The sequence below is a fragment of the Notolabrus celidotus genome, chromosome 13, assembly GCF_009762535.1.
Source record: "Notolabrus celidotus isolate fNotCel1 chromosome 13, fNotCel1.pri, whole genome shotgun sequence".
Classification (NCBI taxonomy): domain Eukaryota; kingdom Metazoa; phylum Chordata; class Actinopteri; order Labriformes; family Labridae; genus Notolabrus; species Notolabrus celidotus.
The window spans coordinates 31,853,371-31,864,607 of record NC_048284.1 but is presented as its reverse complement, the minus strand read 5'-3'; the positions used below and the strand labels follow the sequence as shown (position 1 = coordinate 31,864,607).

Genomic DNA, 11,237 nt, shown 5'->3' with positions numbered 1-11,237 from the left:
AGTTAAAGGTTAAAAAAGAAAGTTTGGAAGGCATAGATATATTTTTTATTGTAATGTTGAAGTATTAATGTTCTGGAGTTCTGATGACATCTCAGACACAGTTTGAAGTTTCAGCTTGTTTTAAAAAATGAAAGCGGGTACATTAGTTTGTGCACATTGCAGCTTCTCTTTCTTTAATGTTTGAAAGTAAACCATGCCTAACAGCATGCAGTGCACAGGCAGTGTGCGCTTCACATTATTATTAGCATTTCCAATACAGTACCATTTTATATATGATACTACTCACAAGTTACTCACTACTTGAGTAGTTTTTTTTTTAGGTACTTATTTACTCTTACTCAAGTACTTATTTCTATGAGTACTCTTACTTCTACTTGAGTAACATCATTAGAAAGTAACAGTACTTTTACTTGAGTACTGTTTCGGTATACTCTACCCACCTCTGTATATATTACTGGATGTGTGAATACATAATGGGTCCTTGTACAATTTGGTACTGCTTACTAAGTCTGGGCTACAATTGTACAATTACAGACGGCTAAATGAGAAATACGATATGTACTTTCATTGTTTGTACGGACCTGGATATTCATAATAATAATAAAAAAAGAATTTCAAAAATGATTCACAGTAAGTTAAAACGATAGCGTTTTTCTGTTAGCATTCTTAACAGATGCAGAAAATAACAGCAGCACCTGCACAAGGTGTACTTTCTTCTCACTCAACCAATCCTGTAACTCTGCCAAAGCCCACACTGTGCTGCAGTTTGTGGTCTCTTCATGAACTTAACTCCTCTTTAGGACTGTCAATGAGTATTCTAAATTTGAATATATATTCGAATATAAAAAAAAAAAACGGAGATTCGATTGTGAAAATTAATATTCGACTGTGGAAAAAAACACATCAGCGGTTGCTTTGCGAGTGGGCGCACTGCATGACGGGTCAGGGACAGGTCACAGGAGTCACACATGCACAGCGTGAAGCAGACGGCAGAGAGAAATCTTTCCGTCCCCGGATCCTCAGTGCGCTCTGAACGCATCTTTTCCTCCGCTGGGAACATAGTGAATAAAAAGAGATCTGGCCTCTTCACATGTGGACTGTCTTGTGTTTTTGACAAATAACCTGTCAGGCCTAAGACCCTACATTCACAGTGGACTAAAAGAGCCCGACCATCAGTGACCCTGGGATAAAATGCAGTTTTTCCTCATTTTTTTATACAAGCACCAAGAATGTAAGTGGACTACTTTTTCATTTTTAACTTTAACTTCAATTAATGTTAATAATATTTGCTTCAATCACTGAATGAAGCCTGCCTATATTAGGGACAAGAGTCAGGACCTTTAATTGCTCGCACAAGTCTTGTTCAGCACCATAGACTGTTCTGCACTCACTCAGTGCATTGCGCACAGAGAGGGGAGGGGGGCGAGTGAGAGGTCTCCGGTCTTCAAAGTGTTATGGTTTAGACCATTAGGTCATTTACTTGTTTTGTAATGTGTAGGTATGTTTTAGCCATGTTATACCTTAAATAAAAATAATAATAATAATGCGCACATATAGATATTCGAATGGTTCGAACCTATGGGTTTTTTTTTTTAGAGTGAATATTCAAATGTCATTTTGGAGCAATTTTGACAGCCATACTCCTCTTTGACTAAGCTCCTTGTGCACTTTAACCTGTCTTGCTAGCTTTTGTTCTGTTGTAACTCTGTTGGTCTCCTTGTGTACATGTGTGATCAGGTTGTCCCTAGCATTGCCTTTGCTACTCAGCATTAATAACCATTGTCAAGGGGTTTTGACCAAGACTGTCACCGTCCAATTGTTTTCATCATGGTAGAAAAAGTTGAGAAAAGTCTGTCTCAGAAATGTTTCTTTAAGATCTGAGATCAAACTTATGATTTCACTTCATCTGCTGTGAGTCCTTTTCTGGTCACAGCGTTTCTGATGAAGGAGATCTTTGAACGAGTGATATCAGCCTGAATATTTGTTTATACTCACTACTGAGGATATAAAATATCATTTAAATAAACCAGCTTGTTTGTGTTCCAGCAGCTTTACCTCGGTTTCAGATCAACAAATGAATTGTACATTCCTGATATATCCTCTTCCTCTCACGAGTCTGTGTGATTTCTGTGTGGCCCTGCAATGTCATGCCCTTATATGGGCATTTAAAGGGCATGTATCTCTGCTAATTAGGAAGATGGACCACAAGTGTCAAACTTAGGAGAACATGGCATTCACCACCAATTTAAGAAGTCAGGTGAGAACAATGCTGCTGTTTGAGAACACATCATGAATCAGACTATGAAAGAACATATATGGAATTTTTATTTGGTTTAATATTCGTAACGAATTATTCAAGATAAAGTTTCTTTTAACTGATTTGTCAGGTAAGGCAGAACCAGAAAACAAAAGAGTGGCAAGTGAAGAATTACCAGCCGCAGAAGCTTCCAACTGTAGCCACAGTGGGTTCTTTTCAAGTTCTCCTAATCTGCATTTCTAGTATGGAAGAGCCCTGGAGTTAGCTGCCCAGTAGTAATGTTTGAAATTTGGCAGGCCGAGATCCCCCTTTTTAAGAGGTTTGTGAAGGTGAGCCTTAGATATTCTAGGTGATTTATAACCCCATATAAATGGCGTTATAATAGAATCAAGATGTTTTAAAAAAGATGCGTTCAGGTATATTTGCAGGTTTTGAAAAAGGTTAGGGATAGACCGGCATCAGCCTTTTTAAAAAATTTGACGGCCGATAAGAGATCAATTAAAAACTGGGTTATTTTGGCTCAAAATCCCCTAAATCACGTGGCAGTAATGACACCATCTGCAGAAACCGTAGCCTAGCTTGTGTTCCATTTCTCCTGCAGTTTCTCATTACAGGAGACGAGCTGAGCGGTATCCGTTGTGGCCTCTACAATTACTAGAGGTTTAAAACTCATACAACCTCACTTTAAGAACACTGAAATACCCCCATAAAACAAAGATAAGTGAAAGATTAACATTTCAGTTATATTGACATTTTGGAAAACTGTATTTTCACTTAACTTTATAAGACATGTTGCTGAGCCTGGGAGCTCCCTGCACTTTGTGTTAGAATTTTAAAACAAAGATATCTATTGTCTAAGATAAAAAAAAAAACTTTAACATGTTGCAAAACTGATTTAAACAAAGTTAAGTGTTGGAGTTTGTATTATCCAAACTTTTGACGCCAATATTTCACCTTTTACTGCAAATGAATATCGGCTCCAAATATCATTAATCGGCCTCCTTGACTACTAATGATCAGTATCAGCCCTTAAAAAAACACATCAGTCTATCTCTAAAAAATCTAGGTAGGATCACCATTTGTATTGCATTTACCTGCCCAATCAGAGATAAGGTATCCTCCATGACTCAATGTTTGCTCTGAGTTAAGCTATTGACTCTATGAAATTCAAGTTATAAAGGTGTTGTGGGTTCCTGGTTAGCCTCAGGCCCAGATAGGTAAAACATTCTTTAACTATTGTTACTAAATGTATCCGTTAAAGGCATAAATTTGCTCTTCTTCCAGTTTATAGTATAACCTGTAATGTTCCAGAGTGAGTTTATATAGTCTAGTAGGATGGGAATAGAGACTGTGGGGTAATCCTGGAATGGTTTCTAATGAACATGAGCCTTGTCAAGAGTTCATTTGTAGAATGACTTGCCTTCTTAATGTGTTTGAGACCATCAGTTGTGTTGTTCAGAGGTGGGGTTAGTACACAATGGATAGCCCTATTTGACTACTGTTGTAATCCAGATTATGGCAAAACCAGATTATTTAATATTTTTGATGTCTTCAGTATTAATCTACAAAATTGAAAATAATTAAAATAAATAAAAACCATTGAATGAGAAGGTGTGAACAAACTTTTGACTGGTAGTGTACATTAAAGAAAAATCTTAAGATGTTGGTGAATGAGGCCCAATATTTACAACCACAGAATTATTTTGAACATGAAAGCTTTTTTGATGACCATTTAACATATTTACATGTCAGTTATTTTTAAGCACCATTTCATTTATATCATGGCTAAAATGATTATATAAGTGAGCATCAATCACTGAAACGTTCATTGCTCAGCCTGGATTTGATTAGAAGTTGTGGGTCTTCGAGTCCGGCCCTCATTATGGTCCGACACTGAAATCTGATGTCCATGGGTCTTTTGTTAAATGTTAATGAACTGTGCTGTTATCCAGAGGTGTTTCTGTCTCTGTGGTCAAGTACCAGAGAATGTGCAGTCTTCTTTGTTGTCTTCTGTGGAGGATGTTTAAAACATCTCTAACAATGTGTCTGAACCTTCTTGTAAACATCACCAGCCCGTTATATCATATCATATCATATCATATCATATTATATATTGATGTCTTTACTGTAATGGTTGGAAACTGGTTGGTGTTAGGCCTCTGGAGTATCAACCTGATATCACCCTGTTTTGAACCCAACGTCCACTTTAAAAACATGGTGGGCAATGTTGAGAATTTTTCATAGTGTCATATATGTATGTAGGAATGTTTAACACTTATCCTTTTCCACTCTAAGTGTCAGGGGCCGAGTAACTTCATCTATGTCATCAGACGCCACTGGGTGATGGCGAGACAGGGTCACTGTGGTAATCAAGGTCTTCCTCCCTGCTCCTGTCTTCATCTGTATGTTGGGACAGAGTTAGTGTCTCCAGACTAGAGCACAGCTCTTCTCCCCAATTGTTGTTAATTCTTGTCCAAATATGGCTATCTAACTTTAGTGTTGTCTTTGGGAATAAATACCACGCCCGAGGAATTGTCTGAAAGAATTGACTTGGCATTGAGCTGCACTCTCCTGCCTGTGTACTGTTATGTTATTTCTCCTTGATCAAGTTTTACATAAACTATTTCAGTCTCCTGAGTCTTCTGTGTCCAGTGTCCAGTTTATTGATGAATTCCACCACAGGTACTAACACGGGACTTCCACCAGATTCGTGTCCGGTCCGTCTCAGATCCGCTGCAATCCGGCTCCGTGCTCTCTCGTCTGTCAACACCCACCGGCTGCTTTTTTGTAACGCAGCAAGGAGCAGGACTGCCGGACAGCCGGAGTCATGTGACCAAGGTTTTCACTCAATCAAGGATTCTCCTCCTCCTCTCCTCATCCATGTTGTCTTTCTGGTCCTCTGAAAACCCCTGACCTGTTGACTCCAGGCCAAGCCAGATCTGGAGGAATTTGGCCATTACTGGGAATTTTGTGTTGACTGGACAAAAATGTAGTAAGGGTATCACCACAGCCTGTTTTCATCTCTAGCCTGGATTATTGCAATGCCTACCAAGCAAAGCCCTGGACATGCACAAGAACATACACTCAGCTGCCAAGATTTGCACCCAGTTTGATCCCTGGTAACACCTCATCATAACCAGCCCCATCCGCCTTCACTGGTTCCCAGTCAGGTCTAGCAGCATATTCCAAATCCTTTTCGTCCCCATTCAGGGCTTCGTCAACTGATGCCATTTGTCGCGCTGGCAATGCTTATTTTCTTAACACTCCTCTGCAGAGCTTATACAGGGATGGGAGGTTCAGCTCTGTTCTGTGATCAAGTCATTTGGTTCAGCTCAGTTAAATGAGCCAACTCTTTAGGGTCAAGAACAGCTCCTCATGTAAAACCATGTCTAGACTGAACATATTTAAGGTGTTTCATGTATCAACCAAATATAACATAGGTTGACCCTTGTTTGGTAACTTTTCATATCACTTAGCATTATTTGAATGATTGTACCACAGACTGTTTGAAATATTAACATAGTCTCAGTGCCATCACCCATTGGTGTCTGAAGCAGAGTTTTCAAGCCCTTAGCTGGAGGTCCCCAGATTGGACATGCTGACTCAACTTCCTATCTGCCAACCTAACAAGAGGCAAAGAGGTGAGCTGAGGCAGGCCTTTCACATTTGAGAGGGGTCCAGCTGCAGACCTCCACTCTCAGTCGGCTTAACGGCTGCTTCTACGTGAAGCGGAAGCTCCCCTCCATGGTGGGACGGAAGTGGCGTAAATCTAATCCTCCTTTACGGTCTCAGCCGTCTGATAGGCTCCTCCTCCTCCAGCTCCTCCTCCTCTATCGTCGCACAGAAACCCCTGTTTTTGTAATTCCCATTTAAACATGGTACAGCACTATTTTTATGATAAGAGAATGCATAAAACATTAACACAAATTGCACATGATCAAATATGCCTGCCTAACGTTAAGATATCGTAGCATAAGACAATTAGCTTTGGACTGTTGGAATCACTTTAATCACCATCATATATAAAATAACTATGTGATGTATTTCGATCGAGCGCTCGGTGCTCGATTGTGTTTGTCTGTTGTAACCAGATGTAGGTTCGTGATTGTTTGTTGTCATGATTACCACTAAAGGACAATGGCTACTGGAAGTCTCGTCTCCATGTCTTAATATATATATATATATATATATATATATATATATATATATATATTTATTTATTATCAATAAGTGTTTGTATTAAATACCCATACTGCGTTCGGGAGTGAGATCACTACAGGAGGGTCCACATATAACACAAACTACAACAAACTATAAATAACTGTAAAATAGTTATCATGAAACTGACTTAAATGAACATATTTTACCTTCATGTGTTGCCTATAATATTAAGTGAATCATATTGCAGTGACTCTTTAAACCTTGAATTGATCCTACCTCTCTCCCCGTTTACGGTTCAAACAACAATGAATGTAAACACAGAGGTTGTGATAGGACTGGAGCGCAAATCAAACAATCATGTCTCACTGGAGGAAATGAAAACGCTCGAGATCATTACATCAAAGGGAGGCGCCCACCAATTTATGTTGTGTTATTGATGACTTGCATTTTATACTTGGTTTTTTGGACGTCACTTCCTTCTGACAGTGGAGGTGAACTCAGAGTGGAGCCTGCAAGAGAGTCGGCTGAGAGTGGAGGTCTGCAGCTGGACTGTCTTGGAGCATTCTTTAGCATCTTGGTAAGAGCTAAGTCAACCACTCAGGGTCCAGACTGTAAGCTCCACACTTTGATATTTAAACTAAACTCTGAGGCTCTGAAGTAACAAAAGTAAAGAGTCGTCGACACACATTAAGGATAAATCAAACTGGAACCAAACTTTATTTAAAGGCTAAATAAATGTTCTACATGAATACATAACCTGACGCACATTATCTGTGTAGAGACACCGAGTGCAGAGAAAACAAAACAACAGAAAGCAAAGAAGAAGTGGTCACGTGACGCTGTGATGCCACAGAGTCATGTGACGCTAAAGGTTTCAGTAACTTGAGTTCCTTTGGGCTTGTGCACTGACGAGAGGCAGTGCTGATACACACAATAAACTAAGTATCCTCTCATCTGCCAGAGGATCAAACCGTCCAATCAGAGCAGAGCAAATCTGTTACTGCATTTCACTGTGAGGAGCTCCTGACTAAATACAAGATACAACAGGATGTCACACATTAAAAAAAAACACACAAACACAGTGACACACGGCAAAGAAAGACCCCGCCATCAACAATGATTGTTTACAGTATTTCATACAGGTGTCACTGTGCTGTCCTGTGCATCACACACACTGAGGAATATGTACGTGAAGGAGCAAGATCAACGGGAGGCAGGAGTAGGTACAACAGAGGGTCAGGGGTCAAAGGTCAGGTACACATTACTACATTGTCTAGGATTTCATGTTGTTGAAGTTGTAACATGCTTTTTAAAGGTTTTAAAGTGATCTGCAGGAACACTCCTCCTCCTCCTCCTCCAGACTGAGATGATTCTACAGTATTTTCTCTTCTGGGTGATTGTTTTGCTAAAAGCTGCTTCGAAAGAGATTTATGACTTGACACTGACTCCCTGAATATACCTCAAATAATTAGACTGTGTTTAAAGACACTGGAGGGGTCCGGAGTGTTCTAGACAACAGATCGCAAGTCATCTATGACTCTATATACATCAAACTTGGGATTTTGGTAGTAGATAGATTTTAGTTGAACAGCTACTGTTGCTGTTAGTAAAACACTCAATCTCAGAACCCTTAACTTTGGCCTGACGATGAGACCGTTATCGCTGCATCGTTCACGGTCCAATCAGCAACTTGAGAAGCAACTGTGTGTTCAGATCAAAAGTGATGGGAAATTCTCTCCTTCAGATATGTCCGCTAACTGAACACCATCATTTCTTGGTCCATGGTACCCCTCACAGGAGCGTTCATTCATCAGTTCCTGGTGAGTCTCAGTTTCACTGTAAATCATCAGATGCTTCTCTCTGGTTTCGGGTCTTACGTTTGCTGAAATAACATCATGATGCACATTTATTAACGGTAATAAGTCAAGTTTTATCCGCTCTGTCCTCAAACTGACTTTTTAAAACGCTTTTTGTAGAATAGAGGTCTGATCCAACCACTTCTGATGCATTCCTGAAGTCGTGAAAACTTAACGCAGGTTGGCTTTTGTGCCACAGCATCCAGCAGATTTGTGTCTCAGTGTAGATATCAGATCTAGAATAGATCGTCAGCTGCACTGGCATTCAGTCATGTTCATGGAGATAAATAAATGGTCCTCAGATTACAGCTGATGGAAGCACGGATGTCCTTACAGTGAAATGTGTCCCGCCTGCTTCTGCTCTCCATACGGACTGTTTTTCCAGCAGACACCAAATCCTGCTGACGCCTGATTGTAGTTCATTTAAAATCCAAGTTGTACCAAACAGAAGCTAGTCCCCTAGTTACAGATTCTACATTGTGTGTACAATCTGTAGTTAGATACAAGAGGAGGCTAGATAACATTATATATTATATATTTAAACTAACATCAGTGATTCATCAGAGAAAAACATCAATAATACTAAGATGGTTTTAATTTTGGAGGTCAAATGTTTGTGCATTTGATGTTTGATTTCAGAAATAACCAACACTTCAGAGCTATGAGTAACTATTTCATCTTCAAAGATCTATCACGCCTCCTTTTAGAGTCGTGTTTGGAGGAAGAGTCAGATCTGTACCTGGTTTATATTTAAAGCACGACCCGCTAAGAACCAGCCTTCCAGAAACATCTGAAAACCAACCTCCATCATGCTCACACAGCTGGGTTCACGTCCCGGGCTGCTTCCAGTGATTTTAGGGTGCACCAGTTTGATGACTTGGGATCAGCACCAGCATTTCTCTGATGGACACCAACTACCAGAGTTCTGTCTCAGATGTGGGACGCCTGTCCATCTGTCTTGCCTGAGTCTCAGTTTCACTGTATCTGGCAGGTCAGCTCTGAAGTCAGCTGAACTCTGCAGAACTGCAAGCTATAAACCCAAAATAAATAGATGTTCCTTTGATTTAATCACAATGAAAGGTTGACAGGAGGCTGGAATAACTACATTATGGTGCAGATTTGTAGACGGTGTGAAGAAAAAAGAACAGGAAAAAAACAGAGTGCTCGTTTTTCTCTGACGCTCTAAACGCGTGACAACTCTGTGACTCTGCCCTGACGCGTGTCTTTGGGTCGACTCAACATATCATCACGCTGCATAAAATACATCATACATTTTGGTCTGAACGCATCTTTAGCTCCCAGTGTTCAGTATCTGTCTAATCCATAATGCTGGATCCAAAGTCCAGCCCGCGTCTTCAAACCTTTAAAAGTTTCTCTGTTTTTAGAACGAAGGTTTAAACGTGCTTCGGTGGAAACAGGAGGTGTATCAAAGGACTGAATGTGAAGAGCTTTAAAGGCCTTACTTTGACTTGTATGATGCTCATTCATGTCGGAGGAGATTTGAGTAGGTTTACTTTCTTCTGTCGATCTATCAATACATATTCTTGCTCTCATGGATTAGGGTGATTAGTGTTGTAGTGTTGTTGGCCAGATGAAAAACTAAACATCTTAAAATGACACCTGAAGATATTTATGCGACCCTCTCCCTGTGTTCCTGACAAACAGCTGATTTGTAACAGCGGATTAATATGGAAATAAAAGACCCCAGAAAGTCCCCCGTTGTTCGGCATCGCTGACTCCTCTACGTATTTTACATCTCTTTCAAAGCCTGACCTGTTAAACCTGAATCATTGCCACAAGCCCAGACTTAACCCCCACCCCCTCCCACTCCCACAACACCGGGAGGGACAAGAGAAAACAGACGTTTCTGTTCGTTCTCCCTCATCCCTCTGTTTCTCATTTCATCCGTTGATTCAGTTCTGACTAGGATTTTCCCACAATCCTCCTGTGAAATCTGCAGCGACCTGGCCGGGCCTTTAGGACGAGCCGTCGCTCTCTGGAGGCTTGGATGGAGTTTCGTCTGAAGGCGTCTCACTGGAGATCCCGGTGTCTGCTCCTCCGTTCTCCGCTCCGTTACTCAGAGACATTTTCTCCAGAGCTGCAAGAGGACGCACGGTCAGATACAAGAACATGGCTGTACAAGTCTCAAGACATAGTATCACTGATAATATACTATAGGTGCATTTCGACCAAGAGTTCCGGGGTCTTTTAGCCCCCAGAACTTCTTTCCCCTGAACTAAAAAGTTCCTGTACCCCCATTGTTGTCTGCGTTTCGACTGATCACAGATGACACCATAGAAGCAGACGGACAGGAAGGTATCATAATGAGTAACACAACAGTTAGCCTGTTAGCATGAAGAGACTCAGCTGGTGCTGTTTTAGATGGTGCTATATTTCATCACAGATGGATTCACTGAATCAACACGTGAGAGGAGATAAGCGCGAGTAGCAAAGACGTTTCAACACGGCTTTAAAATCCTTTTGAACTCAAAAAGCCGTGGCAGAGATCGGCCGGTGTTTTGGTTTAAAATGCGACCCTGTTAACTGCCGACTTTCAGCCGGATGCATCCCTCATAAACGTCTTTAGACGATCATTAAATATCTGATGAGGATATTTTGAAATCTTAATAAAAACTGAACTAGTTTGCATTCCCAGGAACTCCCTCTGTGTTTCAACAACTGTGTAAACTCAAGCGGCAAACTCCGGTCTCAAACGATGAAGCCAATGCGGAAGTGTTATAAACTGCAATACATCGAAAATCCGCTTGAGGCTGGCTGCAGAAACCACATAGACATGAATGGGAAAAAGATGATCTTTGCAGCATTAATAAACATGTTTACAGCCTGGTGCAAAAACCGGCTTGGCCCTACAAAGCTAATCTCTCTAATGGCACACACTGTACGGGGGGTGAATTTTTTTCTAACGTGACGGTTAAGAAGATATTAAGATTACGAGTTTTGCC

General features: G+C 40.6%; 1 protein-coding gene across 1 annotated transcript in view; it reads right to left on the bottom strand.

Annotated features, from left to right (window-relative positions):
• Positions 1-7,105: 7,105 nt before the first annotated feature.
• Positions 7,106-11,237, bottom strand: part of gopc (golgi-associated PDZ and coiled-coil motif containing) — a 28,877-nt gene continuing 24,745 nt past the window's right edge. The window contains 1 exon segment of the mRNA XM_034699333.1: positions 7,106-10,372. Within this exon segment, the coding sequence (XP_034555224.1) occupies positions 10,251-10,372 (122 nt within the window). The 3' untranslated portion in view covers positions 7,106-10,250.